This window comes from Phasianus colchicus, chromosome 28 (assembly GCF_987193195.1).
Source record: "Phasianus colchicus chromosome 28, bPhaCol1.hap1.1, whole genome shotgun sequence".
In the NCBI taxonomy this organism is placed as follows: domain Eukaryota; kingdom Metazoa; phylum Chordata; class Aves; order Galliformes; family Phasianidae; genus Phasianus; species Phasianus colchicus.
The window spans coordinates 1,271,896-1,298,205 of NC_143463.1; the positions used below are offsets into that span (position 1 = coordinate 1,271,896).

The 26,310-nt window shown below is 46.3% G+C and overlaps 4 protein-coding genes across 18 annotated transcripts in view; 3 read left to right on the forward strand and 1 right to left on the reverse strand.

Moving 5' to 3' along the window:
• Nucleotides 1-16,608, forward strand: part of RANBP3 (RAN binding protein 3) — a 40,617-nt gene extending 24,009 nt beyond the window's left edge. For 7 of the 15 annotated variants that reach the window (XM_090126139.1, XM_090126145.1, XM_090126148.1 and 4 more), the window contains 13 exons: nt 2,377-2,448; nt 3,602-3,667; nt 5,015-5,107; nt 5,983-6,086; nt 8,094-8,213; nt 8,806-8,909; nt 10,848-10,926; nt 11,738-11,840; nt 12,379-12,503; nt 13,108-13,228; nt 13,844-13,986; nt 14,457-14,637; nt 15,221-16,608. In XM_090126139.1, the coding sequence (XP_089982265.1) occupies nt 2,377-2,448; nt 3,602-3,667; nt 5,015-5,107; nt 5,983-6,086; nt 8,094-8,213; nt 8,806-8,909; nt 10,848-10,926; nt 11,738-11,840; nt 12,379-12,503; nt 13,108-13,228; nt 13,844-13,986; nt 14,457-14,637; nt 15,221-15,264 (1,355 nt within the window). In that variant the 3' untranslated portion in view covers nt 15,265-16,608. The remainder of the gene's footprint in view (nt 1-2,376; nt 2,449-3,601; nt 3,668-5,014; nt 5,108-5,982; nt 6,087-8,093; nt 8,214-8,805; nt 8,910-10,847; nt 10,927-11,737; nt 11,841-12,378; nt 12,504-13,107; nt 13,229-13,843; nt 13,987-14,456; nt 14,638-15,220) is intronic. The other 8 variants (XM_090126142.1, XM_090126149.1, XM_090126146.1 and 5 more) reach the window with 3 other exon arrangements.
• Nucleotides 16,609-19,200: 2,592 nt separating this feature from the next.
• LOC116236198 (uncharacterized) lies at nt 19,201-21,269 on the forward strand. The gene is made up of 2 exons (XM_031604764.2): nt 19,201-19,559; nt 20,081-21,269. Exons 1-2 carry the CDS (start codon nt 19,557-19,559, stop codon nt 21,038-21,040), a joined length of 963 nt encoding a protein of 320 aa, XP_031460624.1. The 5' UTR covers nt 19,201-19,556; the 3' UTR covers nt 21,041-21,269.
• Nucleotides 21,270-21,372: 103 nt separating this feature from the next.
• Nucleotides 21,373-23,258, reverse strand: LOC116236202 (uncharacterized). The gene is made up of 3 exons (XM_090126165.1): nt 23,097-23,258; nt 22,735-22,862; nt 21,373-22,587 (listed from the first exon to the last, which is right to left on the reverse strand). The coding sequence occupies exons 1-3, from the start codon at nt 23,239-23,241 to the stop codon at nt 22,537-22,539; spliced, it is 324 nt and encodes a 107-aa protein (XP_089982291.1). The 5' UTR covers nt 23,242-23,258; the 3' UTR covers nt 21,373-22,536.
• On the forward strand, nt 23,221-26,207 carry NDUFA11 (NADH:ubiquinone oxidoreductase subunit A11). The gene is made up of 4 exons (XM_031604765.2): nt 23,221-23,378; nt 23,461-23,553; nt 25,036-25,158; nt 26,007-26,207. The coding sequence occupies exons 1-4, from the start codon at nt 23,297-23,299 to the stop codon at nt 26,117-26,119; spliced, it is 411 nt and encodes a 136-aa protein (XP_031460625.1). The 5' UTR covers nt 23,221-23,296; the 3' UTR covers nt 26,120-26,207.
• The last annotated feature ends 103 nt before the right edge of the window (nt 26,208-26,310 follow it).

Sequence of the window (26,310 nt, forward strand, 5' to 3'; positions counted from 1 at the left end):
TCTGTAGGTGGCAATCTTACATCTAGTGTGTAGAGGTTCTCTAAGACTTGCATACTTTTCTCTTGTCTAAGGCATACTTCATGCAGTATATCAAAGTTTCTGCTGCCTTGATGTGGAGGATCACATAATCAAACAAGATCTGAGTGGAAGGGACCTGTAAAGTTCCCACCTTGCTGCCATGATAGGGATAACTGCCCCTAGATTGGGTTGCCCAAAGCCTCATCTAACCTGGCCATGAGCATCTCCAAGGATGGAGCATCCTCACCTTCTCTGGGTAGCCTGACCCAGTGCCTCACCAAGCTCTAAGTAAATAATTTCTTCCTAATGCCTAATCTAAATTTCTTCTCTTTTAGTTTAAAACCATTGCCTCTTGTTCTGTCATGACAATAGCTGACACAAACTCCCACCCAGCTTTCCTGCAGGCCTCTTGAGGTCCTGGAAGGCCACTGTAAGGTCTCCCTGGAGCAACCATCCAGCCAGTTCCTTATCTGCCAAGTGGCCCATCTCTCAAGGCCATGTCTTTCTGCTTTAGAGACCAAGGTGTTGTGTGTAACATGTTTTGCACAAGTCCAGGTAGGTGATGTCTCTTGCTCTTCCCTTATCCATCAGTACTGTGGTCCAATTGTTGTTAGCTTCACTGAGGGCAAATCTTGCTTGACAGTTGTGGTGGTCAAGTTGGCTGTCATCAGTCATGTTATTTTGCGTGCCTTAATGTGGAAGGAGAATCTGCTTCACCACTTGGAACTCTTAGAGCAGGTCCAGAGGAGGGCCACTAAGATGATCAGAGGGCTGGAGCAGCTGTCCTGTGAGGAAAAGTAGAGGGTACTGGGATTGTTTAGCTTGGAGAAGGGAAGGCTCTGGAGAGACCTCATTCAAGGGAGCATATAAACAGGAGGGAGTACGACTATTTATGAGGGTGGATAGTGATATGACGAGGGGAAATAGTTTTAAATGAAGATGGGGAGGTTTAGGTTGGATATCAGGAAGTTTTTTACACAGAGGGTGGTGATACAAGAACACATTGTCCAAGGAGGTTGTGGATGCCCCATCCCTGGAGGCATTCAAAGCCGGCTGGATGTGGTTCTGGGCAGCTTGGTCTGGTGGATGGTGACCCTGCACATAGCAGGGGGTTGGAAATAGGTGATCTTTGAGGTCTTTTTCAACGCAGGCCATTCTATGATTCTGTGATCTTGTCGGACACAGGCAAGTAGTTTCCCAGGACTTCCTTTTTTACCTTTCTAAAAGCAAGGGTTATGTTTCCCCTTTCCCAGTCATTGGGAACTTCCCTGGACTGCCACAACTTCTCAGATAGAATAGAGATTGGCTCACCAACTTCATCTGCCAGTTATCTCAGCACCCTTGGGTGCATCTCATCAGGTCCCACAGATCTATGTATCCTCAGATTACTTGGATGGTCTCAAATTTGATTTTGTCCAGCAGTTATTTGTTCTTCCAGTCTATGCCTTTGCCTTCTGTGACCTGGGCAGTGTAGTTTGAACACATACTGGTGAAGACTGAGTCAATTAAGTCTGAGTACCTCATCTTTCATGTCCCAGCTAATCAGGTGGTCTTCCCATTTCCTTCTGGAGAAGGCCTATATGAGATACAGGGAGACAGAGTAGTCATGACTTGGAAATCTCGATCTCTTCACTCATGGATTACCAGCTTGGATTCTGTTTCTAGGTCCTGTAGGTTGTGTTACCAAGCAGATCGTTGAGATCCACTTGGGCAGTGGGCTGTTATTTCTTTCACATTTCAAATTATCTCAGAAAGGAAACTTTGAAGTACATAACTTTGTATGCATCTGATCAGTTATTTACAGCTGGTATGAGTGCATTTCCTACTTGATGTGCAGTTATTCTTAAGGGATCTGCCTGTGAACTAAGGGCTCAAGTAGATTGGGTTAATGATGAGGGTTGTTAATATGTTAGTGTTAGTTGTGTACTTGTTTGTGAGCACTATACTGTTAGTCTTAAGCCTTTTAAAGAGTCTAGGTGGTGGTTTCCACTATTTATCAGATATTGCAAATGTAGCTGAAAGAAAAGTCTTTCTGAAGTATCATGTGTGTAGTTGTATTTCACATTCTATCTGTTCTAATTTGTTATTCAGGATAGAATTCAAACTAGGAACAGTTTGTCTTCCCTCCCGGCAGTGAAGTTTGCAATTACTTTTTCAGGAGAAACTGAGCTGTGAGGAACTGCTTATTTTTGTAGCTGTAATACTATTCTAGTGTAGAACGAAACAAAACAAAAAACATAAGTAAAGCAAATGATCAGAAAAACTGTTTGACTTGCAATCTCAGTATTTGGAAAAGGAGCTTATAATCAAGAATGACATACCCAGCTTCTCTTTATTTTTCTTTTTACTTGACAACAGTAACAAAGAACAATGTCTTTATGCCATCAAGCTTCTGTGAACCTTCTGCAGGCAATTCTGACTCAGAGCCGGGTGAGTTTGTTTTTCCCTCATTTTTCCTCAGCAGAATGCTGAGTATCACAGTTCAAAATATTCTGACACTTCTGAACCCAGGCCCTAGCAAGGAGTGTGGAAGTGGTGCTTTTGGTCTTCAGCCTTTTCTTACTTTATTGCTTTTTCTCATGCTTGCCAGAGTTAATAACAAATATCAAAACTCATAAATGCTTTGGGAGTGATGGAGTGCAGTGTGATTCTATTCCCATCTGTTAACCTCAAGATAAAACTTCAGGGATGTGTCATTTCTTGACCCAAGGTTCTTTTTCTTTGTTGGCAAAGTCAAATCATCCATAGCCAATGGCTGTGATTATGTTGAACCATGATTTCTGAACCAGTGTTCACACTGCTGCTTGTTTTGTTGATCACACTTGTTTCATCAGCTTGTTGTATTGGAAACCACTGTTTTCATCTAGTACTTAATGGGTGAGGATAATGAAGTGCATTAGGGTGTTGAGATGGTCATCTTATTCTGAGTGCAGCTGCTACTCCCCCTTCAAGGTAGCATTTAATTTAATGATTATATTTTTCAGGTCTTTGGGGAAATTGATTTTGTAGTAGTTGGGGATTTATGTTTTTTTTTTTAAATGCAGGTATTTCCATGGTTATTTTATTTAAATGCCTTAGCTTCAGTAAGTACAACCGTAGGAAGTTTTTGCCTTCACATTAGGGAAGCATAAGGTGGCAGCTAATGCAATTACATAGAATTAATGAAAATTTTTACTTAGCTAGTGATATTTAACAGTTTGTGCTTGTTAGCATCTGTCATGCTCTGTCATGCTTTTGATGATTGTCATTCTTTTTGTATTATGATTCTCACTTAAAATCTATATTAGAAGGAACTCTGTTTCCCTTGTGAAAATGCTGTTCTGTGTTTCTCCTGAAAACTAATTTTGAACAGTTGAACATCTCCTTTCTTAATGCATGTCTGCTGTGATGATCACTGAGAATGTCAGCTTTGCCTGGAGGAAGGGATCTTGTTTGGAAATCTCATTATGACTTTGCTTTGGGTATTTATAAAGCTTGTGGCTTGTTACAGTCACAAAGTGCTCATGCTGTTACCACTGTCTTAGAGCAGGTTATACCTTCTGTATTTTACAGCTGTCTTTATAATTCTGTGTTTTGCTTCTAGAGGAAAAGAGCAGTGGATTCCGGCTAAAACCGCCAATCCTTATTCATGGTCAAGCTCCTAGTGCAGGTAAGTTCAATGTTTCCTTCAGAAGTAAAGTGAAACAGTAGTAGTTCCAGCATTTTTAATGTATTTTGGAGTTTTCAGACACACGTTGTAACTGGAACGTGGCAAGAAGTGTGCATAGGCACATCAGAGCTTTGACTTGGATCAGTCGTGCGCTTCTGAAATGCCTCTGCTTACTGTGCTTTGGCTCATGGTAGTCCTTGTCTGTGTGAGCTTAGTTCCTTTAGATTCAAACTGGAACAAAAGGTTTACTTAGGAGTGTGCTGAAATGATTCCTAGCTGTTAGTGTGTCTACCCCCTCCTTTCCTCTCTCTGCTCTTTGAATATAGCACAGTTGTGGCTTTCTTATGACAGCTGTTCTGCTGTGCTGTTTTACTCTGAGCTTCACCTTTGCTAACAGGTCTTGCTAGTATAGGAAGGACAAATGCTACTGCTTATGGGAATTCAAAGAAAACTGATTTTGGTAATGGAAGTAAATATTTGTAATGTATTTGGAATGTATATGTTCTCAGGAAATGTAGTAAATTAAAATATATAGATCAGATTTGATTTGTATTCTTATAAAAAGCTGATATGAATGCTTGGTCATAAGATAGTATCCATTGTCACAAGCTTTGGGATGGGAGGCCTGAAACAAAACTAGTTACAAATTTTAAAGTGAGCTTTTTGTGACAGTATCCTAATGGATTAAGGCTTCGTTTTGATTTTCTTAGTTTTTGTCTTTTTTCTTAAAGAAATTTGAATCTTTTGGATTTGCTATAGCCTTCTGGAGTTGATGTTAGGATTTTTTTTAGGCTGTTTTATGTCAGGTGCTTTTTTAATCTGAGCTGAATTAAAGAGTCATAGAGCCCTTTGTCTTCCTACAGGAAACTGGGGAGGCCAAGTTAACGCAGCCTGGAAAGGTTAAGAAAAATAACATGCATGTTTATTGTGCTGTCCATACACCTTATATGAAGAATGAAGAAATGAATCTGGGAATGGCTTAATTAGAGGGAGGGTGGGAGTCTTGGAAAACGGAGCTGATTAATACTTGGTGAATAGATAAGATTGGTTTGTTTCTCTTACATTTTCAACTTCTATTTCTGAGTCAGTGTCACAGACTCTCCTTGTATACTTTCCTGGGTAAGCTAGAGACTATGTCCAGTGGCCAGAAGGAAAAGGGTTACCTTCTCTGGGTAGGACTAATTCTTTCTTCAGGATGGGACAAGGCGTGGGAAAGAAGGAGGTGAAATCTTTCTTAAATTAAGTGTTCCATTACATGTTTTGTTGGAAGCACTTGAAGTTGAAAACAATGTCATCTTCTTTACTCTTACTCTTCATAGCTCTTGAAAAAAGCTTTTCCACTTGCAGGTCTCCCAAGCCAGAAACCGAAGGAACAGCAGCGAAGTGTGCTCCGTCCTGCAGTCCTACAGGCACCACAGCCAAAAGCTTTCTCACAGATGGGTAAATAATGCTTTTGCTTTCTGGAGTGCAACAGAGGAGGAGCAGAAATACTAAATATGTCTCAAGTGACAGCATAAACTATCATATAGTCTACTGCTTCCGTTGGAGATCTGCACTGGCTGCAAAGTGATGTGAAACAACTGCATCACTAGCAGATGCCACCAGACTGAGAAACTTTCGGAAGCAGTGGCTCTGAGTTACACTTTGCATTGTTAGCTTGCTCATGTTGATTGTTTGATGTATTATGGAAGGCAATATAGCTAATAGAACTAGGCATGATTGGAAACTGAAAGTTAAAACAAAGTTGTTTAAGATTTGTGTCTCTTAAACTCTTATGCTTGTGTGGCTCTTCTGCTTTCTGTTGTTTAGAAATTTACCTAACCTGAAACAGTAGTAACCTCAGCTACTGCTGAATGTGATGTTGAACCAAACTTTTCTAGCTTGTCTGTTGGCATGGGCTGGATTCTACAGCGGACTCAAATACTGGAGTACAGTACTAGGAGTTCAGTGTGTATGTAGTTAGATCTCCCAAAGAGGAACCCTAAAGTACTAAATTTGAAGGAGCTTGCTTGCAGTTGTATGCGTTGAAGCCTGTGCAGTATTTCTACAAACATTAATGTTCTGCTGACCTGTTCGCGTTTGGAATTTTGTTGCTGCAAAGAGTTGCTGAATTGCTGTCCTCATGCTTCTGCATCACAAACCCGTTGTGCAAAAAATCGTGAGAACTGTGTAGTTGCCATTGCTGTGTTTCCTGTATTTTAAAAAAAGAAAATAGTATGCCATTTGCGAAGAAAACTGTTACTTCCTTTAAACTTCCTTTTAAGATTCTCTAAATGTCTAGAAAATGAATCTCAGCTTCTTGTTTCTCGTTGCAGTTCTGAGCAGTGGGACCAATGGTGTAAATATCCCACCAGATTGTGCAGCAACATCAGAATCACTAAGTAATGCAACACTGAAAAGCTCTGACTCAGAAGACAAGGTGAGTTGGAGAAGGATTTAAAGGACACTCAATTTGTCAGAACTTAAATATTCTGTGAATAAAATCTGTTAATGTGAGTGCAGGTCCATCAGTGATGATTCCCTACTTATCTGTATTATGTACTTCAGGAGTAGTAGTAGGTTTTGCACAGTACACTGTGGCTTTTCTTATTTGCTAAATCAAGAGCTGTAGCAAAAACTAGATGAATTCAAATACTGTAGACAAACCAGAATGATTTTAATAGTTGTCCTGGCTCTGCAGAGAATAATATTTGTTTGCTTTTCTGTTTTGTTTTCCTGACTTTAGCGAGGTCCTTGATAGATCTTTGCCAAAGTTATCTTTAAAACCAGACCAGGGTCATGTACTTACTCGGAATTAAAAGTGGATGGAAGGTGGCTGAACCATTGAGCTTCAAGAGTATCAGTCTGGTTCAAAATCTAAGGAATAGCTTATGCCAGAGGGGTTCCTTTGGGGTTTATACAGAGACTGGCACTATCTCATGTTTGTGCGAAGAACTTGGCAAGGTGGAGTGAATCTTACCAAGTTTTTGGATGCCAGTCAACTGTAGGATGGGGAGAAATGGTCAGTGTGTTGGAATATAGGGCTGTTCAGAGAAATCTCAGCAGGTAGGAAAACTAGATTAGGGAAAATCAATCAAAAGTGAACAAATACAAAGTTCTTCATCTGGGTGAGTTGGACTCACGTATCATAAGGACAAAGGACTGGATACAAAGCAGCTGTACAGAAAAAGGCTTAGAGGTCTGGTTGTTACACAGTGATGCTGAGACAAGTTAATATGTGCAGAGCTTATTAGTGAATTGTGTTGGTAACGAACTTTAAGGTTAGTGGCATTTATTTCGGAGAAGGGGAAAAGAAGAGGGAAGATTTCCCATCCATGAAAACAAGTTCACCAGCAAGACTTTTCCCCTGGGCATTTTCTCCAGTAGATCAGCTTTAATCCCTTTAGTTTCCATATAGCTATATTTGCTTTTATCAAGACATGCTCAAACTTCCTACTTTTGGCAGTGCCAGCTGGAGCATTTGTTGAACTTTATGCATGAATATTGTTGGGTCTTCTAATGTAAACCAAAAGCTTTAGAGCTACAGGGTTGGAAAGTGGGAGGAGAGGGAGGAGGTGATTCCCATGCAGTTTTATGGTGCAAATAAAAGGCCCTCAACACTACAAAAGGTTCAAGAACCATAACATCCTATGAAACAATGAGAAATGAAATGTGAGTGAGTGGTGCATTCTTTCTGACAAAGAATGTGTTGGGCTGCTTCACTGAGGCTATAGTCATTAGGTGAAGGAAAGTGATCGTTCCCTTCTCTTTGCTGCTCAGTGGGCTGTATCAGGAATACTGTGTGTGGCTAAGGATGCTGCTATGAGCAAGATGCTTACAAACCACCCAGGTGATTAGTGGCTGAGACCTATCTGACAGTGAAAAAGCTGGCTGTGTTTTGCCTGGGTAAAAGAAGACTAAGAGGGAAATTTTCTCAGCTATCTAGTGTGAGGTTTTAGCAAAACAGAATGAGACTTGGAAGTGCCCTTAAAAAAAAAAAATTAAAAATTGAGGGATAACAGGAACAGGGGAGGGGGGATTCCAGTTGCATAGTCGAGCAAGTGCATTCAGACATTGAAGCTGCCTTCTGCCATCCTTAGATTTGTATTTAAACTTGACTGTACAACATCCTGGGCAGTCAGCAGAGGATGACTTTGAAGTTGATACTCCTTCGAGCACAGTTTTGGACCAAATGGTGTTTAGAAATCCCTTAACTGTGAATGTCTTAACTGTGTGATTCCTTGAAAAAGATTCTCTGAATAAAACCAGATTCTTTTCAAATGTAAAACTTGCCTTGTAGCTCTGAAGGTGTGACTGGCATCTGTCATTTGTTATGGCAAATGACTGTGACTTGCCATAGTACAACATTCTTCGTTTTTTTTTGTTTTGCTTAAAGAGAATGGTTTTAATCATTAATCAGGCTAAGGCTTTCAGTTTCTTTCTTTAGGCTGGAGAATGTCAGAAGAAAGAGTCTAACAGTACTTCAGATGATGACAGTGGTGACAAGGCAGAACTAAATGCACAGCAAGCCTTTGTATTTGGACAGAATTTAAGAGATAGAGTTAAGGTAAGCACAACTCATCTTGATTGAGTTGATGTATTTAAGTGAGGATAAAACACAGTGGAGCCAATCATTTGTAGGCACACTGAAGTTGTTCAAAACAATTAATGGACAGTGGTTTTAACACTTCATGTGTGTGAAGCAGGCAGCTGTGTGTGCAGCTTGGCTGTTCAGTAAAACTGGTCTTCCAGTTATTTAATAAACTTATATTACTGCTGTAAATAAAAAATTTAGTGCATAAATCTGAAGATCAGTGCAATATAGTATTTTCTCATACCTTTTGGGTCATAATGAAGTTGCAGTGTGTTGCTAAGATACTCCAGTGCAACCAAGATTTCACAGAAAAAGTAAGGAAAGAAAATTGGAGCAGTGTGAGTTCAAACCTAAGCACGGAGTACTTGGGTTGGATTGTGTGTACCTCTGTGTAATACAAGTTTATACAGGTTTCCTAGCGTAACAGAAGGAAAATACTAGTGGGACACAGGCTTACTTTATGGTAGGAAGTCTTTGTGGAAGAGCTTTTTCCTGGGGGGCAATGAAGAGCTGAAAATTCTGTGATTTGTAGTTAAAGCTGTCCTAACAGATGTTATTTTTGTAGCTGGGAGATGAAAGCGATGAAACTGCTGATGTGCAAAATGCTGGCCTTCCATCATCAGACACCCCTTCTGCAACAAACTATTTCCTACAATACATCAGTTCCAGGTGAGACTACACTTTGTGGGGCTTATAACTGTGCCAATGGAAACCCAGGCTTCTGAATAAAGGGGGTAGCAAACCTCAAATTTGAGTTATTTTTGTGTATAATGTCTCTTGTTGATTGTGATTACACAGAACAGCTCCTGTAAAATAGATGTGTTCATAACATGATCTCAGCTGTGCACTTTGGGTGCCTCTGCTTATGGGTGCCTCCAGGATGTTTTTTTCCAACTCATTTCTACAATTAAATCTACCATTGGAAGATCTAAGAAATTTTCAGAACAGTTTTAGTTTATTGAGCTGTCTTTTCCCAGGACCTTACAGTATAATGCTAAATGTAGAGCCTTGTTTATTCCCTTGAAGTACTTCAAAATGTACTAATCAGTGGCATGGTGTTTCTTAAGAGTGTGCAACAAACTTCAAGCCATTGCTAAAGTGCTTAGGCATGACAGGCATGACACTGTGATGTGTACCTGCATTGCTTAAGTAATAACTTGAGAGAGCCTTCTTGCTATGTGTGGAATGTTATAGATAATACTGCTGTCAGTTGCTCTGTCTATATAGGTATAGATGGCAAATCAAAGAAATGGAGAAGTGTTTTTTTATTGGAGTGTGGTGGTTGCTGATGCTCTGAGATCTCTGCAGGTACGCTGGTTGCCAAAGAGCAACTTAGAATGTTTGCATTTCTGAGAGTGATAAGGGAGAGAAGAGTTCAAAGAAGTGGTTTGTTCGTGATGCTGAGTTATACAGAGTAATACAGAAGGTCCTTACAACTAAGCAGAAGGTCTTTGTGTCAAAAGAGATTTGGTGGAGATGTGCATGAACTGAGGCAGCCACGAGAAAGTGATGCAGATTTTACATGTGCACCAATAAGCTGTGAACTGACAGTCTGCACTTAGGATAAAAAACACCTTGATGTTGGTGTTGCTTTGTGACTGTGTTGGCTTAGTAGTGGTAAAAGAATCAAGTAGTGTTACAGAGGACAGAATTTCTTTTTTTACAGCATTGTCAGTTCAAGTAATTACTTGGAAAGTCAAGGAAGGACCCAGTATGTGATGGTTCTCCCAGCAGCAGAGAAGTGGAGCATTTAAGATGCAGATTGTTTGATGCCATGGAATAACTATGAAAGCATTGGTGTGTGTGCTTGCCTTGCCTCTACTTTGAGTTTTTAAGATCCTGTTGTTCTCTTACGTGAGCTGCAGTGCAAAGCAGGTGTGAGTAACTCATTTTGCAGTCTTAGTCCTGCTTGAGGTTTCACAGGATGCTCTGGGCAAGTAGAGAACATCAGAGTGACTGTATGCCATACCAATGTTTGTCCAGAAACATTTCTTATTTTTAAATTGGAGACACATAATATGTGGGCTTCAACTATCTATATATTTCAACCTACATAACATCTACTGCCATATCTGGATTGAGTCTTCACTGGGGAAGATTTACTCATGGTCAGTTGCCGGAAACATGCTTCTGAGTTTGTCTTTTTTTGTTTATACCAGTAAAGTTTTGAAACCAAAGCCTATTCCAGTTAAACCTACTTCAGATGGCAAGATGTGAGGACAGTCAGACAACACATGAAGCAGCTAGTGATTTTTTTGGGAAAAAGAAACCTTTGCCCTTTTCAAACAATTAAAGTCTGCTGGTAAAAATGTTATATGGAGGAGGTTGCTTACTCCAGGGATATGTAACAGCTGAGACTTGATGGTGAGGCTTCTCAGGAAAGCTGTAATATTGCAGCTCATGTGATGAAAGGCATTGCTCATCCCTGCTACCTCTGCTTCGGTTGTGACTCTGCAGGTCTTTGTTTCAGCTCCTCCCCTGGCTGTCTCTGAAAATTGACCTGAGAACATGTAGTAGTTGGAGTTTGCTCTGCTCACTTTCTGAGGAATTTCATCAGTGGGGGATAAATGCATTTTACTGACTTGCAGAAACTTTTCTCCCTTCCAGTATAGAGAACTCTACAAACAGCGCAGATGCATCGAGCAACAAGTTTGTTTTTGGACAGAACATGAGTGAGCGAGTCCTAGTGAGTATCCACTGCTTGAGAAACATTACCATCTTCTGTGCAGGTTCTGCTATGGGTTCTCACTCAGGAAAATTGAGAACTTTTAATTGCACCTCTCATTGGAGTGCTGTGTAGTAACTCAGTGAAATCTGGGGCTGTTGTCATGAGCTGCTATCTACAGCTGTAGTGCTGTCCATGATTTCCTTGCCGCCAGCACCGGTGTAAGGAGATGTCCCATCTTCGCTGTGGTGCATATGGTTCTCAAATCCAAGCAGTTTAAGTATGGGACAGCTTGTTTCTTTGCAATGACTGCTTCAGTATAAATACCTGAAGATGTTGCTCTCCTCCAAATAGACAAATTCAGTTACATGACCCTCCAAAGGATGGGATTCCAAATCAACTGTTTACTGACCCCAGGTGTAATTTGTAGTGCCTTACTGTTTTCAATTTGTTTTATTGTTATGCTGTTGTGAGAGGGAAGCACTTTGCACTGTGCATTCGTAACTACCAGTGAGGTGAGCTCACTGTCTTGAGTAGAGCTGTAGCTGAAATTGATTTGCTTTGAACAGAACCTCAAATTAAGGGTTGAAATTTGGTTTCAGTTCAGGAGAAAACGATTTGTGTTGTTTGCTAGGTCAGGCTCTGTCCAATTCCTTAGTCTGGGGTAGTAATGCAGCTCTTAATGTGAAAGCAGTGTCATTGGGATTCTCCTTGTATGTGGTTTATAAACAGTAGTGTTATCTGCTGGTAAGTCATCAGTAGTCGTGTTCTGCAAAGCTGAAATCAGTGTATGCTTTCCTCTTCTCTTTATCTCATTTTCTTTTTGTGATAGAGTCCACCAAAATCAAACGAAGGCAGCACAGAGAGTAATAAGGAGAATGCTGCTACGGAGTCTGGGTCTGAATCATCTTCTCAGGAAGCCACACCAGAGAAAGGTAAAAACCAAAGCAGTGTTCTAGGAATGGTAGTTAAATCTCAATATCCTATTACTTTGTTTAAAAAAAGTGAATGTTGCTTTTATTGTTGAATCTAACCAAAGATGGAGCCTTTTGGGGTGGGGATTGACATACTGGATGCTATAGATTGTCTTGTCTTTAATATATAACCTATGCAGGCTGTGCTGTCTTTCATGGGTTTTCTGCAGCACTGTGACTGTATTCAGCAGTGAAAGCAGCAAGCATGAGTAGAGCAGATACTTTGGCCCTACACAGTGTAGCAGAAGTGTGGCAAACTATTTTTAACAAAACCCTATTGTAGTTCTGGTAATTGGACTCTTGAGTCAGATGCATGTTGTGTAGGTGCACACATGGTGCTGGAACTGAGAACTGTTTCCTGGATTCCAGACTTCTGGGGCTCCTTGCAGTTCTATTGCCATCTTCTGTGATTTTTCTCTGAATTTGGGTATACCTGGAGACCCTTAGAAGCACTGTATAATGTATTGTTCTCAAAATAAACTTTCAAAATGTTGTTCAGCTAATAATATTTCAGAATCCCTGGCCGAGTCTGCTGCAGCCTATACAAAAGCAACAGCGAGGAAGTGTTTGTTAGCAAAGGTGGAAGTGATTACTGGGGAGGAAGCAGAAAGTAATGTTTTACAGGTAAGAAACTAATGCGGAGGATCTCTGAGCTTGTGAGCATCCAGGGAATGCACACCAGCCTATTCCCAACTTCTCAGCCACCTTCTCCATCCCTAATGTGCTTTCAGATATTACAGTGCAGGTTTGGGATATTTACTATTGGATCCTTATTCAGTTCTTTCTTCACTTCCTCTTCCAAATGAATGTCAGCATTTGGACAATCCTGGCAAATCTTAAGCACACCTTCTGCATGTCAATTCAACTTGTTATGATTGCTTTGTACAAGGATACATCTGTTTTCTCAGACCAAGCAAGACATCATATATAATAATAGCAAGATGGGAGCTGGGCAAGAAGAAGGGAGCTGTGGAAGCTTGCACCCTATCTGAATGTCATTCTTGCTTTTTGGTTTTGAGCATTCATTAAGAATATCTAACTTCATAAAGATCTTACCATATCAGCATAATTTGAGGGATCTATTGCAAAAGACATGATGACATGTCTACAAGCAGTTAAAAAACCCAGTATGAAATGGTTTGTTTTTGACCAACTAGATGTCTGAATACAATGAATTATAAAACTGCTTCAGTCAACCACTGTGCCACAGAGGTGTTTTCTGTTACAGATTCAATGCAAGCTGTTTGTATTTGATAAAAATTCTCAGTCATGGGTGGAAAGAGGTCGAGGGCTTCTGCGACTCAATGACATGGCTTCAACAGATGATGGGACGTTACAGTCGCGACTGGGTAAGAGAAACCAGGGAAATGAGTTACTGGGTGAGAGCTGTATTGTTTCATAGGATACTTCCATGACACACAGTAGCATCCACTTTGTTTTAGCTACAGCAACTCAAAGTGCAGTTTGGACCTTTTCTCTTGCCTTATGTCCAAAGAGAATATATGAAAATATCTTCCTATTGTAACAAATGCATTCTGCTTGCTGACTTTTTTTCTCCTAAAAGTGAGCTCTACTTACCAACCTGAATATTGACTAGAAATTCATGGCAATTTTCAGATGTGAGCTTTCTGCTCTTCAGGACCAGGTGCCAGTGGGTCTTTCTGTATGGTGCTTGATGGTTCGGGCTGGTAGGAATGTGCACTAGCCTGAGATCATCAGCTCAGATCTGGTCACTGAACTTTGATGTATTCATGTATGAGATTTAGGGCATGTTTATAGGTATTTAGCCCAGTAATCTTCAGTATCCTACATTCATCTCAGCAGTCATGATGAGATTCCCTTGATATTTTTTGTGTGAGGCTTCAGTGTTTTGTCACAGCCCTGCTCCATGAAAAAGCTATCTTGGCTGTGCTGAGCTCCTAGTTGTCTCTTGCCACCTAACCCATCTCATGTGTTTGCTTTAGTGATGAGGACTCAGGGGAGCCTCAGGTTAATCCTAAACACCAAGCTCTGGGCTCAGATGCAGATTGACAAAGCCAGTGAAAAGAGCATCCGGATCACTGCCATGGATACAGAGGACCAGGGGGTTAAAGTCTTTCTTATATCAGTGAGTACAGTTGTCATTTACACCATGGTATCCCTACTCAAATAGGCACTGCCTATATTGCAGTTGAAGTAACATTTTAGCAGATGCAGAGGTGATAAATATCACAAGTTGGGCTGTGTGGGAGCAATGTTATGAAATAAGCTAACCATCTCACTGAATTAAAGCTAACTGGGGGTGATGGCGATAGCAGTTACGGTGACAGATTCACTGATGTGGTGGAAACTGAGCTTCATTATATGCAGAAGGAAGTTCTTTCAAATAGATAATGTTCACAGAATACCTTGTCTGACAGCTCTAGAATAGCTATTTGGAGATATACAGTGACCATAAGCTTTGGAGAGTGCAAGAATTAAAAATATGAGCAAGCCACGTGACAAAACTGAAGTAGGCCTTGCTGTGGTATATTAAATGTTTTATCTGTTGTAATTCCTTGCACCTCTTTTCTTGTTGCTGAATACTGAAAACCCCAGGCGAGCTCTAAGGACACAGGGCAGCTGTATGCTGCACTGCACCACCGGATCTTGGCGTTACGGAGCAGAGTGGAACAAGAGCAAGAGGTCAAGAATGTGGCACCAGAGCCAGAAGTAACACAATCAAATGAGGAGGACAGTGATGATGATGTCCTTGCACCTTCAGGATCAGTGGGAAGTGGTAAGCAAGGGAGGCACACCATTAACAACCAAAAGCAAACATCAGTTCTGACTGCTGATTTCTGAGTACAGTGCTGTGTGCAAAGCAGGAGGTTCCCAAAAAGAAGTGGGAAGAGTATAACTCTTTCCGTTGTATGCAAAGAGGCCATAATTTAAAGAGGCGTTGCTTAGCAGTTTAAGGAAGGCTTCTTTCTCCTGACTTTGGGCCATCTATACTTTGTCTTCCTATGGCTCAGTACATCTCAATTTTTTCCAAGATCAGAACTTCATCCTGGTTCACTGCAAGAGAAACAATTATAAAGCAGGTTTGGGTATGAAGGGAAAAAGAGAAAGCAGCATGTGGACTTGGAGAGGCTGGAAATGAAGCTTGTGGGCTCTGATGCTGCTGAGATCCCAAAGCCAGATGGGTCAAGAGGATAAAGTTCTGCAGAACTTAATCAGCAGAAGAAATGTAAACTGAGGGGAGGGAAACTAATGTTTTCATCTGTCAGTGAAATGCGAACTCTGAGACATCATATGCATCTCTAGTGGGGTCTTAGTTTGAATCAAGAAACAGTGTGTGACTCAGCTCCTGTCTGTTTCAGGTCCCAGCGATGAGCGTGACGGGCAGAATGCCAGCAGCACATAGCAGACGTGAGCCCCCTGCTTGCAAGGCTGCTACGAACACCATCTTGCAGGCATCTCTCTGGACCCCCCCAGGCCAGCTCTTGTTTCAGGCAGTGTTGAAGGCTCCAGGACTTAAGAACTGTGCATCCCCGTTCTGTTGGTTTGGTTTCTTGGTCTGGATCAGTAGATTCCACACACACACAAAACAGCAGACTTGGAAACTACCTGAATGTGGTTTGGGACGTGAGAAAGCTCATCATATTGATGAGCAAAAAAAAAAAAACACAAACAAAACCAAACACTTCCCCTCTTCCTTGTAATTGAGATGGCACATTACAGCTTGTCACGGCTTTTCAGTGGGACCTTGTGACTGTTTCTTCAGTAGTTCATGTTTTGCAGGCCTCCGAGATGGAACTTTCTGACATGGTTCCAACAGGAATTTGGCTTTTTTTAACCCCAGTTTCTTCCATCAGAGTCTCTGCCACACACAGGGAGACCACATCCCTGCACACATGAACTGCCCTCCTGGCTTCGTGCTCCTTTGGGACAGCAGATGGGGCAGCTGATGTTATGCTGAATCCTGAGGTAGGTGGTGGGCAGCACCATTCCCTGCCCTGTAAACAGAGACATCGCATTGGGATTCACCAGAGAAGCTTTTCTTTTTTTTTGTTTAACATTGTTAATAAGAGACTCTGAAGTTCACAGGACGTTTTGCTAACTCTTCTTTCTTCCCATTTCATCATTATTTGGGGGGTTTATATTGTGGTGATAACGTTTATATTTTATTTTAGTTTTTTCAATAAGATGCTCTTGTGTGTTGAACGTGAAACCATTGTTTTGTACTGTTCTTTTCTGTTACTATTTAAGGGAGAGCTAAGCCACTCTATATCATAGATGTTGCATACAGGTTTTTCTTAGCAAATTCTGTTTTCTTTGGCTGCAACAAAGTGTAGGGAGGCATCCAGGTGGCACCTGCAGAAAGGTGGATGAGCAAACAGCTATTAGCCCTCTGGAGAACTAGCAAGGCTCATGTGATGAGCTTGCTCAGCCATTAAAATGAACCCATTGCAAAGCAGCTCTCATTGAATGGCTTGATTCAGCAAGCCATGTAAGCACTTGCCTGACTGAACTACATGTGAACCATCTGACTGAGGTCAACGCAACTATTCCTGCTTTGAGCCGAGTACGTTTTTAATGATCTTGCTGAATTAACAGCCTTAATAGAAAATTAACTTTTAACCCTTCCTGCCCCTCTCCTGTTTCCTGAAGTCTTGCAGCATGAAGAATAAGGTGACATTGCCGGCTTTGAGCAGTTTGGGCTGAAGGATGTTGTGTTCTCTTCCACCCCAATAAAAGCCAGAACGTGTTTCCCTGTGTGTAATTCCGAGGTGCTCCTGCTGTAGGTGGAACTCACATGTGGTCATAGTGCTTCTTCACCATGGGGTGAGAGTTGGGTGGCAGTTCTTCTCCCTGGAGTGTAGGAAATGGTTGCTTTCCTTTCTACAAACACATTACAGATTTGAGGATGGGCCGTATGTCTCTGCAGTCCCTGTCTCAGCAGTGCTCATTACCATCACCTGTGTTGGTCATGCAAGATGTCATTAAACTGACTTCTCACTGTGTGCTGCTTTCCCCCTTGTTCTTTGGTCTCATCAGGGGTTATGGAGCAGTTAAAGGACACCTATGGAAGGGTTAATGGTGCTAGGGGGCACACCTGCACTTGTTTGGGTTGATGCTCCCCCACATGGAGCTTGCCCCATAGTCCTTGGTACCCATATTGCCCCACAGATCCTGTACTGCCTCATCATGGTGCAGTTAGGGATCTGTACCTTCCAGCCCTACAGTGAGAGCCATTACCCTGTAGTCACCCTCCTGAGCCCTATGGCCCCATGACAGAACACCTAGCACCCCTCAGGGCTTGCAGAACACAGCCTCAGTGGAGGGCTGAGCTGGAGAAGGTGTGGGTGGAACTTGGGGAGGAAGGTGTAGATCTCCAGCTGCGCTGTGGTGTGGTTGTACAGGATCTGTGGGGGCAATAGGGGTAAGGAGACTTTGGGGTTCCCATGATCAGTGGCAGTTTCACCATCAGCTCTGGGAGAGGTACATTAGCTCCTCCTTCATGTGCCCTATAACAGGTCCAGAGACCCCCTATAGCAGCCATAATCAGCAGCAGTTCCACCACCAGCTGTAGATGTGGGTCAGCCATGTCTCTGCCCCATGGTGCCCCTGTAATCCTCTCAGTGTCCTTTAGCTGCCCCATAACTTCTTATGACTTCTTATAACTCAGCAATTCCCACGAAGTGCTTGTGAGGTGACAGCTGCCATTATTGGGTACACATGCCCCATGGCTGCCCCAGAAGTCTCCTCTAACTGCCCCTCTAGACCTTCCTCCATATCTGACCCTATGGTGCCCACTCTGTGGCTTTTCTGGGGGGACCCACACCTAGGCGAGATTGCTTTACCCCTACACAGCTGGTTATGGGCCACATGAGGTCAGGATGTAGGGTTGTGGGTCATGCAGGGTCACAGAGTTGTGGGGTTGCATGGTCATATAAGTTCATGGTGTCATGGAGTTCTGGGTCACGTGGCCATGGAGACATGGGAGCAGGGCTCACAGAGTTCCTGTGTCAGATGGGGTTGTGGGTCACATAGTTATATGGGGTTATCTTGGGTTGTAGGGTTACGCATAAGAGGGGCCCCCACAGGGGCCCCCATCCCCTTGCAGGAAGAAATCAATAAATGTGCTCTGACACTGCCCCACATCCCCTATTTTCACCCCAATCCAGGCCCTAGGTCCTCCCATGGCCCCATGTCTCTCAAGTCCCACCATCACCTCACATATTGCCTTCTCCTGTGCAGTGTTCCAGTCCCACAGGCTGTGTCCCCACATCCCTCCCAACATTCCCTCCTGTCCCCAGTACCTCCCCGTGTCCCTTTGCCCCACATCTTGCCCTACACCTTCTCCTGTTCTGTGCTGCTCTCCAGCACCTCTCAATTGTACATGAGGGGGAGATGGAGATCGGGTGGGCTCTGGGGGTCCTGTAAGGACTATGGGAGTCCTGTCAGAGACTGGGGGGGGTCTGTGAGCTACTGGGGTGTCCCAGAGGGGATTATGGCGGTCCTAGGGAAAAAATATGGGAGGGGTGTCTGTGGGTACAATGTGCTGTTGGAGCTGTGGAGCTCTGGGTCCTTTTGGTCTGAGGGGCTGTGGGGGCTGCAGGGGAGCTACGGGGGTCCTGGGGGGGAAATGTTCATTTGTTATTGTCTGGGAAGAAAGCATCCAAATACGTGTTGGACTGCCTAAGCTGGGGGTGAGTGAGGGTTTGATAAAGAAATTGCAGTGAGCAAATTGAGGGAGGTGGTTCTCCGCCTCTGCTCCACTCTGTGAAATTCTATCTGTGCTCTGCTCCAAAGCCCCAGCACAGAACAGATGCTGAGGAGACTCCCTGAGCTCACAGAATGGAGAACCCATGCAAAAACCATCCTGGTCAACATCTGCCCTTGGAGCTTCTGTGTGACCCCATGTCCTGAGCCCTGAAGTGCTCTGTGGTGACCTGGGAGGCAGAGACAGCTTGGCTGTAGGAACTGTAAGCAGGAAGAGCTGCAAAGCCCAGCTCCTTCCTCTGCCTCTAATCTCCTTCCCTGCTCTGTGCCGTGGCTTCTCTGTAGCGACGGGTTGTAAGAGTTAGGGTAGTATGGTTGTGTTTGGACTTAATGATCTTGAAGGTCTTTTAGTCTTTTCCAACCTGAGCAATTCTATGATTCTCCCAGCAGTGTTCAAGCTGCCTTGCAGCCCAGCAGAGCCATCCCCTTCTTTCCTGGGAAGTCAGAAAGAAAGGAGCCCTTTTTGACACCACCAACCAGCTGAGGCCATGCGCAGAACCCAGCTCTCCCCGGTGCCCCAACCAGGCTGCCGTCCCCAGGTGCAGGGCTGGAACCCGGGGAGAGCTGCCAAGGAGCTGCTTTGAGGCAGGGGAAGGGGCGCATCTCAGAGCAAGGGACACTTGTCCCAGGGTTGGAAGTGACCCAGCCTTTGCGGTGTGAAGCACGGGCTGCTCCTGTGTGCAACCCTCACCCCTGTGTGGTGCAGAAGCAAGAAGTTACGGAGCTGCACTTGGGTGGAGACTTTTGCAAGGAGCTGTGATGTGGCAGCGCAATAAAAGCGGGAGGTGGTGCTGAAGCACAGCAGATGAGCTGGGCTTCTCCACAAACCGCAGTTTCCCTCCCAGCAGCTGCGGGTGCCGATACAGGGCCTGTCCAGCCTCTGCTGCCAGAAGGGAGGCAAAGCAGCAGGAGAGCAGGCACTGAGGGGTCATGGTGAGCGCGGGGGAGCGGTGGCCCTCGGGGTCTGGGTGCTCGGGGTCTGGGTGCTTGGGGTCCATGTTCTCTGAGTCCGAGTGCCTGGGGTCTGGGTGCCTGGGACGTGTACACCTGCGCAGAGGAAGCTCTCGTCCTGCGGTTCATCTCCTGGCCCACGAACACAAGTGTGGCAGAGGGCAGAAGCGTGTTCAGGGAGCTTCTTCCAGCCCAGTTACAGCTTTCCAGCACCAGGAGCGTGAGGCTGCAGAGATGCCTCCGAGCCCTTGCTTCTGCAGCAGCGAGGGTGGCAATGGCGGCCTGGGGGGACGCAGCAGCGCAGGGCATGTTCTCCGGGTTTTGTCTCTCCGTGAAGTTCTGGAAGAGGCACAAGGGCAGAGACGGTGCTGTCTGAGCCTGCTGTCCACAGGGGTGGGTGGGGATGGAGGAGGTGGGCTTGGGGACCCCAGAATGGCTGGTGTAGGAGTGCAGCAGGGCCAGGGCTGCACCCACAGGCGCACACAGCTCGGCTCTCCCCGCAGGCCATGCGGTTCCCCGCTCTGCTGCCGCTGATCCTCGCAGCCCTGCAGCCCGCGGCCGTTTCCACAGCCCCGCCGCCGCCCTGCCCGTGGGAGATGAACAAGGTGAAGGACATCGTGGAGGTGAACTGCACCGGGCGGGATCTCGGCGCGGTGCCCGCCGGCCTGCCCGAGGACACGGGCATCCTGCTGCTCAACGCCAACCGCCTGCCGTCCGTCTCCACCGCCGCCTTCCAGCCGCTGCCCGCCCTGCAGGACCTCGACCTGTCCGACAACGGCCTGCGGGCCGTGCACGCCGAGGCCCCGCTGCCCAGCCTGAAGGAGCTGCTGCTGTCCCGCAACGCGCTGGAGGCTCTGCCCGCCCTGCGAGGCCTGCCCGCGCTCAGCCGCCTGGCCCTGGCTCACAACAAGCTGCACGCTCTGGCCCCCGCGGCCTTCCGCGCCGTGCCGCAGCTGCAGGACCTGGACCTGCGGGGCAACGCGCTGCGGACGCTCCCCGAGGACGCCTTCGCGGGTCTGCGGGCGCTGAAGGACTTGGATCTGTCGGACAACGCCTTGGAGGAGCTCCCCGCCGGGCTGCTGCGGGACCTGGAGAAGCTGGAGACGCTGTGGCTGTCGGGGAACCGGCTCCGCGCCCTGCCCTCCGGCTTCTTCCCCGAGGGGCACCTCTTCGCCTACGTCTTCCTCACCGACAACCCCTGGCACTGCGACTGCAGCCTGGTCTACCTGCGCTCGTGGATCCTGAGCAACGAGGGCAGTGTCTACGAGCCCGAGCGCGGCCTGGGGAAGACGAAGGTGGAGCTGGCCCCGCAGAAGGTGCTGTGCCACAGCCCCAGCGAGCACCAGCACAAGCCCATCATCCGCTTCAAGCCCAACTGCAGCCATGTGGCAGATGCAGAAGAGTATGAGTACCCTGATGTGGAGTGGTCCACCGAAAATCCTCTTATGACCTCCTTGCCCTAGCACTACTCTCATACTCACTGTGCTAGCTAGATCTGAAATGATTTCTGGGCTGCTTGGCAGGGCTGGGAGTTGTCCTAAACCAGAGCTTGGGGCTGAAATGCCAGGTTTTGGGTCAGTGTAGGAAAGCTGAACTGGCTTTGTCTGCTACATGCTAACTGCTTCTGCTCAAATGACACACACAGATGCATCACGCTTTCACTGAATAAATGTTCTCTTTGCCCAAAGTCCACATGTGGGTTAATTCACTTCATTCGATCTTCAGTAGTGCTGGCAGACTACAGTGAATGGCAAATTCGTTTTCAGAACTTGGAACTACAGTTCAGTACAGTAAATGGCCACTCATACCCACCTTCCTTTTGCAGAGAAGAAATGGAGGATTTTAGTTAGGAAGCACAATAGATTTTTTGGAGCATCTCAGAACCATTTTGAGGTTTCCTAAAATGCAGCAGGGAGCGACTTCTTTGCAGATCCTTCATCCTGCCTCAGCACCTCACTGGCATTCCTCACTGTTTCCAGGCATTTTAGGTCCATTTCCAGGTGCCAAGAGCTCTGCAATGGTTGTGACTTGATGGTGTTGGAGCCCAGCTGCAAAACACTCTTCTTGGCTCCAGGAAAAGAGCCTGGCTGGCAGGGGAGATCCTGCTGCTGCAGGAGGAGCTGCACCTGTCTGGGAGCAGGGAAAGCCAAAGGGAATTCTGAGAAGGGGCTGTTTTGGGGTTGTGGACTTGGCCATCACTGCAGACCGCTGTAGTTGGAGGTATTTCACTGCCCTCTGAAGGGCCCACATGAAGCAGTGCTTATTTTTTCCCCAGTGAAAGCCATGTCACACCAGCAATGTCTCTGGCTCTGGTGGAAAAGTCCCATTCATTTCCATCCATGCCATGCATCCGCAGGAGTGTTAACTTCATTCAAGAGATGCTCCAGTGTAATCCACTGCTTTTGATGTCCTCAAAGTAAGGGGCCAAGAACCATGGGGTTCTTTTCAGAAGATGTGAGGAGAAAAGAGGAGATTGGGTTTGGCCAGAGGTGGGCATGTGTGCTGTGGGGCAGTGGGCAGGGCAGATCGAGGCACTCACATCTCCACAGTGCACACTCCTTGCCTTGTACTCCCAGGTGGGTCTCTGTACTAGGAATTGGGCCAGTGACGTTCTTCAGCATGGATGAGGACATCTCCATCTTCTCATTTCCACCAGTGACATTCCATGGGATCAGAGTCCACCCCTGGCTCTGGCTGGGTCCTGAAACATGGCTCAAAATGTGGCCCTGATGAAGGGGAGGAAGAAAGTGAAGGCGCTGTTTGTGTGCCACAGCCTGCGGGCTCTCAGTGGGGCGAGGTTGGAAGGAATGTGGGGAGGTTTCCACTGCAATCTCCTGCCCGCAGCCGGGCTGAGCGCACAGCTACCTTGGTGGCTTTGGGCATTGTTGTATCATCCGAAATCCGGGAAGAAAACTCTTTCACTGCAATGCGGCATCAGAAAGAGGCATTCCTTTATTCCTCACAATATGCAATGGGTGACGCTCAAGTGCACGCTCATGGCGTTCAGGTTCTGCATTTAAGACACACACGTGCACTACATGGCATATACATTCATTCCTTTCCAAGAATTCAATACATTCTGATGTCCCCTCAGGCACATGTGGTTGATTTTAGGGTGGTCGTACACCCACTTACTTTATCCCCACTCTTCTATTACCTGCTCCATCACGGTGACTTCTGGCTGACTTTGAGCTGTTGTTCCCCAATTTGGCAAATTTCCATTGCTCGTAAGGCCACACTGAGCAACTTCCAAAGCAACGGATGTGAAATCCGAGCACGAAGCACCTGGTGGATGCAGAGATAAGGATAGTTACTGCGAGCCCAGTGCTTCGTGTGAAGCAGAATTAAGAGAAGACAAGGCTGTTTGTGCACCAAAGTGGAAACGGAAAGTCTCAGAGCTGGCACTCATCGATTCCTTCTGCTGAATGCACACATCGGTCCTTGCACCAACGCACTGACCCTGCTGCTAAACAAACCAGCCCGGACCAACACCACACAACCACTCAGCGGCTTCCTTACTACTTCTTCCAGCTGCCTCCACGCCCTGCGGTTGTTGCGGCGATGCGGAACCGAGCCGCGCAGGACCGGCGCGGCGCTGCCACAGCACGTGGGGGGAGCACCGGCCCGGCGGGCGCTGATCTCGCGAGAGGCTCGCCGCGGTCATCTCGCGAGAAGCGCGCTTTGCTCTCGCGAGAGCGCGGTCGTGCCCTTGCGGCGCCATGGCGGGGTACTGGGACGGCCCCGAGGGCGAGCGGTGCCCGCAGCGCACCTGGCTGACCACGCGGGTGGGCGCCGCCGCCGGTGAGGGCCGCTGAGGGCCGGGGGGCGGCGGGGGGGGTCCCGCACGGCCCCGCTCCCGCTGACGGTCCCGCTCTGCTTGCAGGCCTGCTCGGCTCGGCGTACCGCATCATCCTGCTCCGGCCCGGCTCCGCGCTCGCCGCGCTGCAGATGGCGGCGTCGGACACCGTGACCATGGGTAAGCGGGCCCCCGGGCCGCCTGCCCCCCTGCGGCTCCGCGCCCCGCCGCCCTCTGCGTTCCCGTTGCCGCTCCCCCGGCGCCCGGCCCGGCGTCCCCTCCTGTAATTCAGAGCCCTTCCCCGCTCCCCTGCCCTGCCGCAGCCCCGTCCCCCTTTGGCCGCCTTTCCGAGCGCTGCGTAGCGGCGTGGCAGCGTTAGAAGCTGCTGCTTTGAGTGCCTGAGGCCCCGACCCGGCGGAAGGAGCGTCCTGTGCTGAGTGCTGCAGAACCGGGATGAGAACGTGGGCTCTGTGCTGTGTTTACAGCTTGGAGGATGCTTTATGTGCAGCCTAGAGGAGAAGGTGCGTGTGTTCAGTGCTTACATGTGCTTCTGTACGTACGTACACGTATATATGTCCAGTTGCTGGACAGAAGCATAATGGAAGCAAACGTACCTTGTTTCTCTACTTCACATCAGTTAGGCATCACACTCTATAAATGATGTTCTGAAGAGCAAAGACTGCTTGTGACAGCAGAAGGAAAATCAGCGTTTGTCCTCATCATTCATCGGCTGCTTCTTGCCAAGAAGAAGCAATATAGTTATCTAATTGTAGCCTGCAAGGGCGAGGATGCTGGAGGGTGAAGCAGCAACCCAAGGGCTGTTCCAGCTGCACAGTGAAGCCCTCAGCCCATGGCACACACAGTTTTCATCAAACTCACCTCAGTTTTCAGCCTCATTTCACGCCTGTGCCACCTCTGTCTCTCCCACAGCAGCTCTGCTCTGAACCAGAAGCCCATCTGCACATCACCCAGGTCTGCAGCTGCCTGTTCAGCTCTTCAGTAGTGATTTGAGCCATAAAAGCTCATTATAACGGCCCAGATCACATCACCAATTATTGCTTGGATAATCTTTGTAATCCCAAACCAGTATGCTGAGTCCTCCTACTGCATCACATCTGAGGATAACTGCATGCTGGGGAGGCCAAGCCTGAGCAGCTGAAGCCCTGTGGGTTTTTTCCTTGCTCCAGAGCAGAGAAAGCAGGGAGCTGAGGGGCTGTGGTCTCTGGGCTCTGTTTCCTGAGTGCTCTTTTTAGCTCAGCAAAATCACATTTTGTGCTGGAAAATTGCATTGTTTTGTAACATGGGCTTGTAGTTTATCCGTTATCGTGTAGACTTCATTGTGGATGTTTTTGGGTTGGTGTTGTTCCCAAGAAGGATGAATTGGGCTCTGGAGATGGTGCCTGTGTCACATCTCTCATCAGAAATCCATATGGTAAACCAGAGCGGCTTCAATTTCTTCTTTCTTTCCAGAGGAAATGCTTGTGGCTCCGTGCCTCCCAGCAGCACGCTTTGCCTGAAGAGAATCAGGATCATGGAATGGCCTGGGTTGAAAAAGACCATAATGACCATCTAGTTTCAACCCTGCTGCTATGTGCAGGGTCACCAACCACCAGACCAGGCTGCCCAGAGCTTTTGCTGAGTTTCTCTGCCTTCTGTTCACAGCTACGCTGGGCGCCGTGTTTGGGCTGACCACCTGCCTCAGCGCCCAGGTGCGGGAGGAGCCCGAGAGCCCCTTGGACTATTTCATTGGGGGTTGTACCACAGGAGCTGTCCTAGGAGCCAGAGGTAAATGTGGGTGGTGCCTGGAGCGGGCGATGAAATGAGTCTGCTCTGTTCTCCTGAAGCTTTCTTAGGGAAAATAGTAAAAGCACCTCAGTGTCGGGCTGATTTGGTGGCTTAATCTCTTCATCTCTGTGTGTGAATTCCATTTCGTGCTGGTTTTGCTGACGCTCTGTTGTAGAGCTCTGCTCAATAAATAGTGCTGCAGGGGGAGACCGGAGCTGACATGGAGGAGATTTACAGCACGAGGACAGAGCTGACCCAGCACTGCCCGTTATAACTACTGATAATTTGAAATTGCGGGATATTAAAAATGTTGTTTTGGAAATCTGTGTCATCTTGGCAGCAAACGTGATTTATTATACATGGAAAATACGATCTGTTGTCTGTTTTGTGAATCTTCTTGCAATCTGAGGGTCAGGCCATGTCTTTCAGCTGTCACTCCCATGACATTTCCAGGCTAGATTAAGTCCTGCAGACATTGATACAGCTCTGCCTTCTGTAGGCATTTGCAGACTCAGTGGTAAAGGACTGAGAGATTTTATTTTTAAGTTCCAATTGTGGTAAAATTAGGTTTCTCTTTCCCTGATTGCTGAGCTGAGAGTTTGAAGTGATGATTGTTGTAGTCATTGAGGTAAGCAATTAGGGTTTCTCTATATAATGAAACAGGGCAATGGGTTATGGATGGTTATATTCCAGACTGTGGGCAGAAAGCATGAGAAAGAACTTGGAAATAAATTCATTTCTCTGGTTTCTGTAGATGACCAATGGTACTTATGGTCAAGGAACATGTAGAATCTGTCCTGATCTGCTTTGTGCCTAAGAGATCTTTCTTACTGCTTGTTTTTTTCCAGCTCACAGTTACATGACCGGAACTGTTGCTTGTTTGGGCTTTGGAACTACTGCTGCATTAATGAAGATAGGAAATAAGGAAGGCTGGAGGCTAACAGGGCCTCCCAAGCTGTAAATGTGCCATTCCACCCTGCAAGCTGGATCTTGAGTGCTGTATGTAATGAGACGCTGTGTAATAAAAAATACTGTCAAATGGGCTGTCACCAGGTGTGCACATCATCCCAGTGTTGATAGGATTGAGCTGAGATGCAGAAAGGAGGCGTGAGGAGAGATTGAGAGTGCGGTGTCGTTCATCCTGGAGACGGG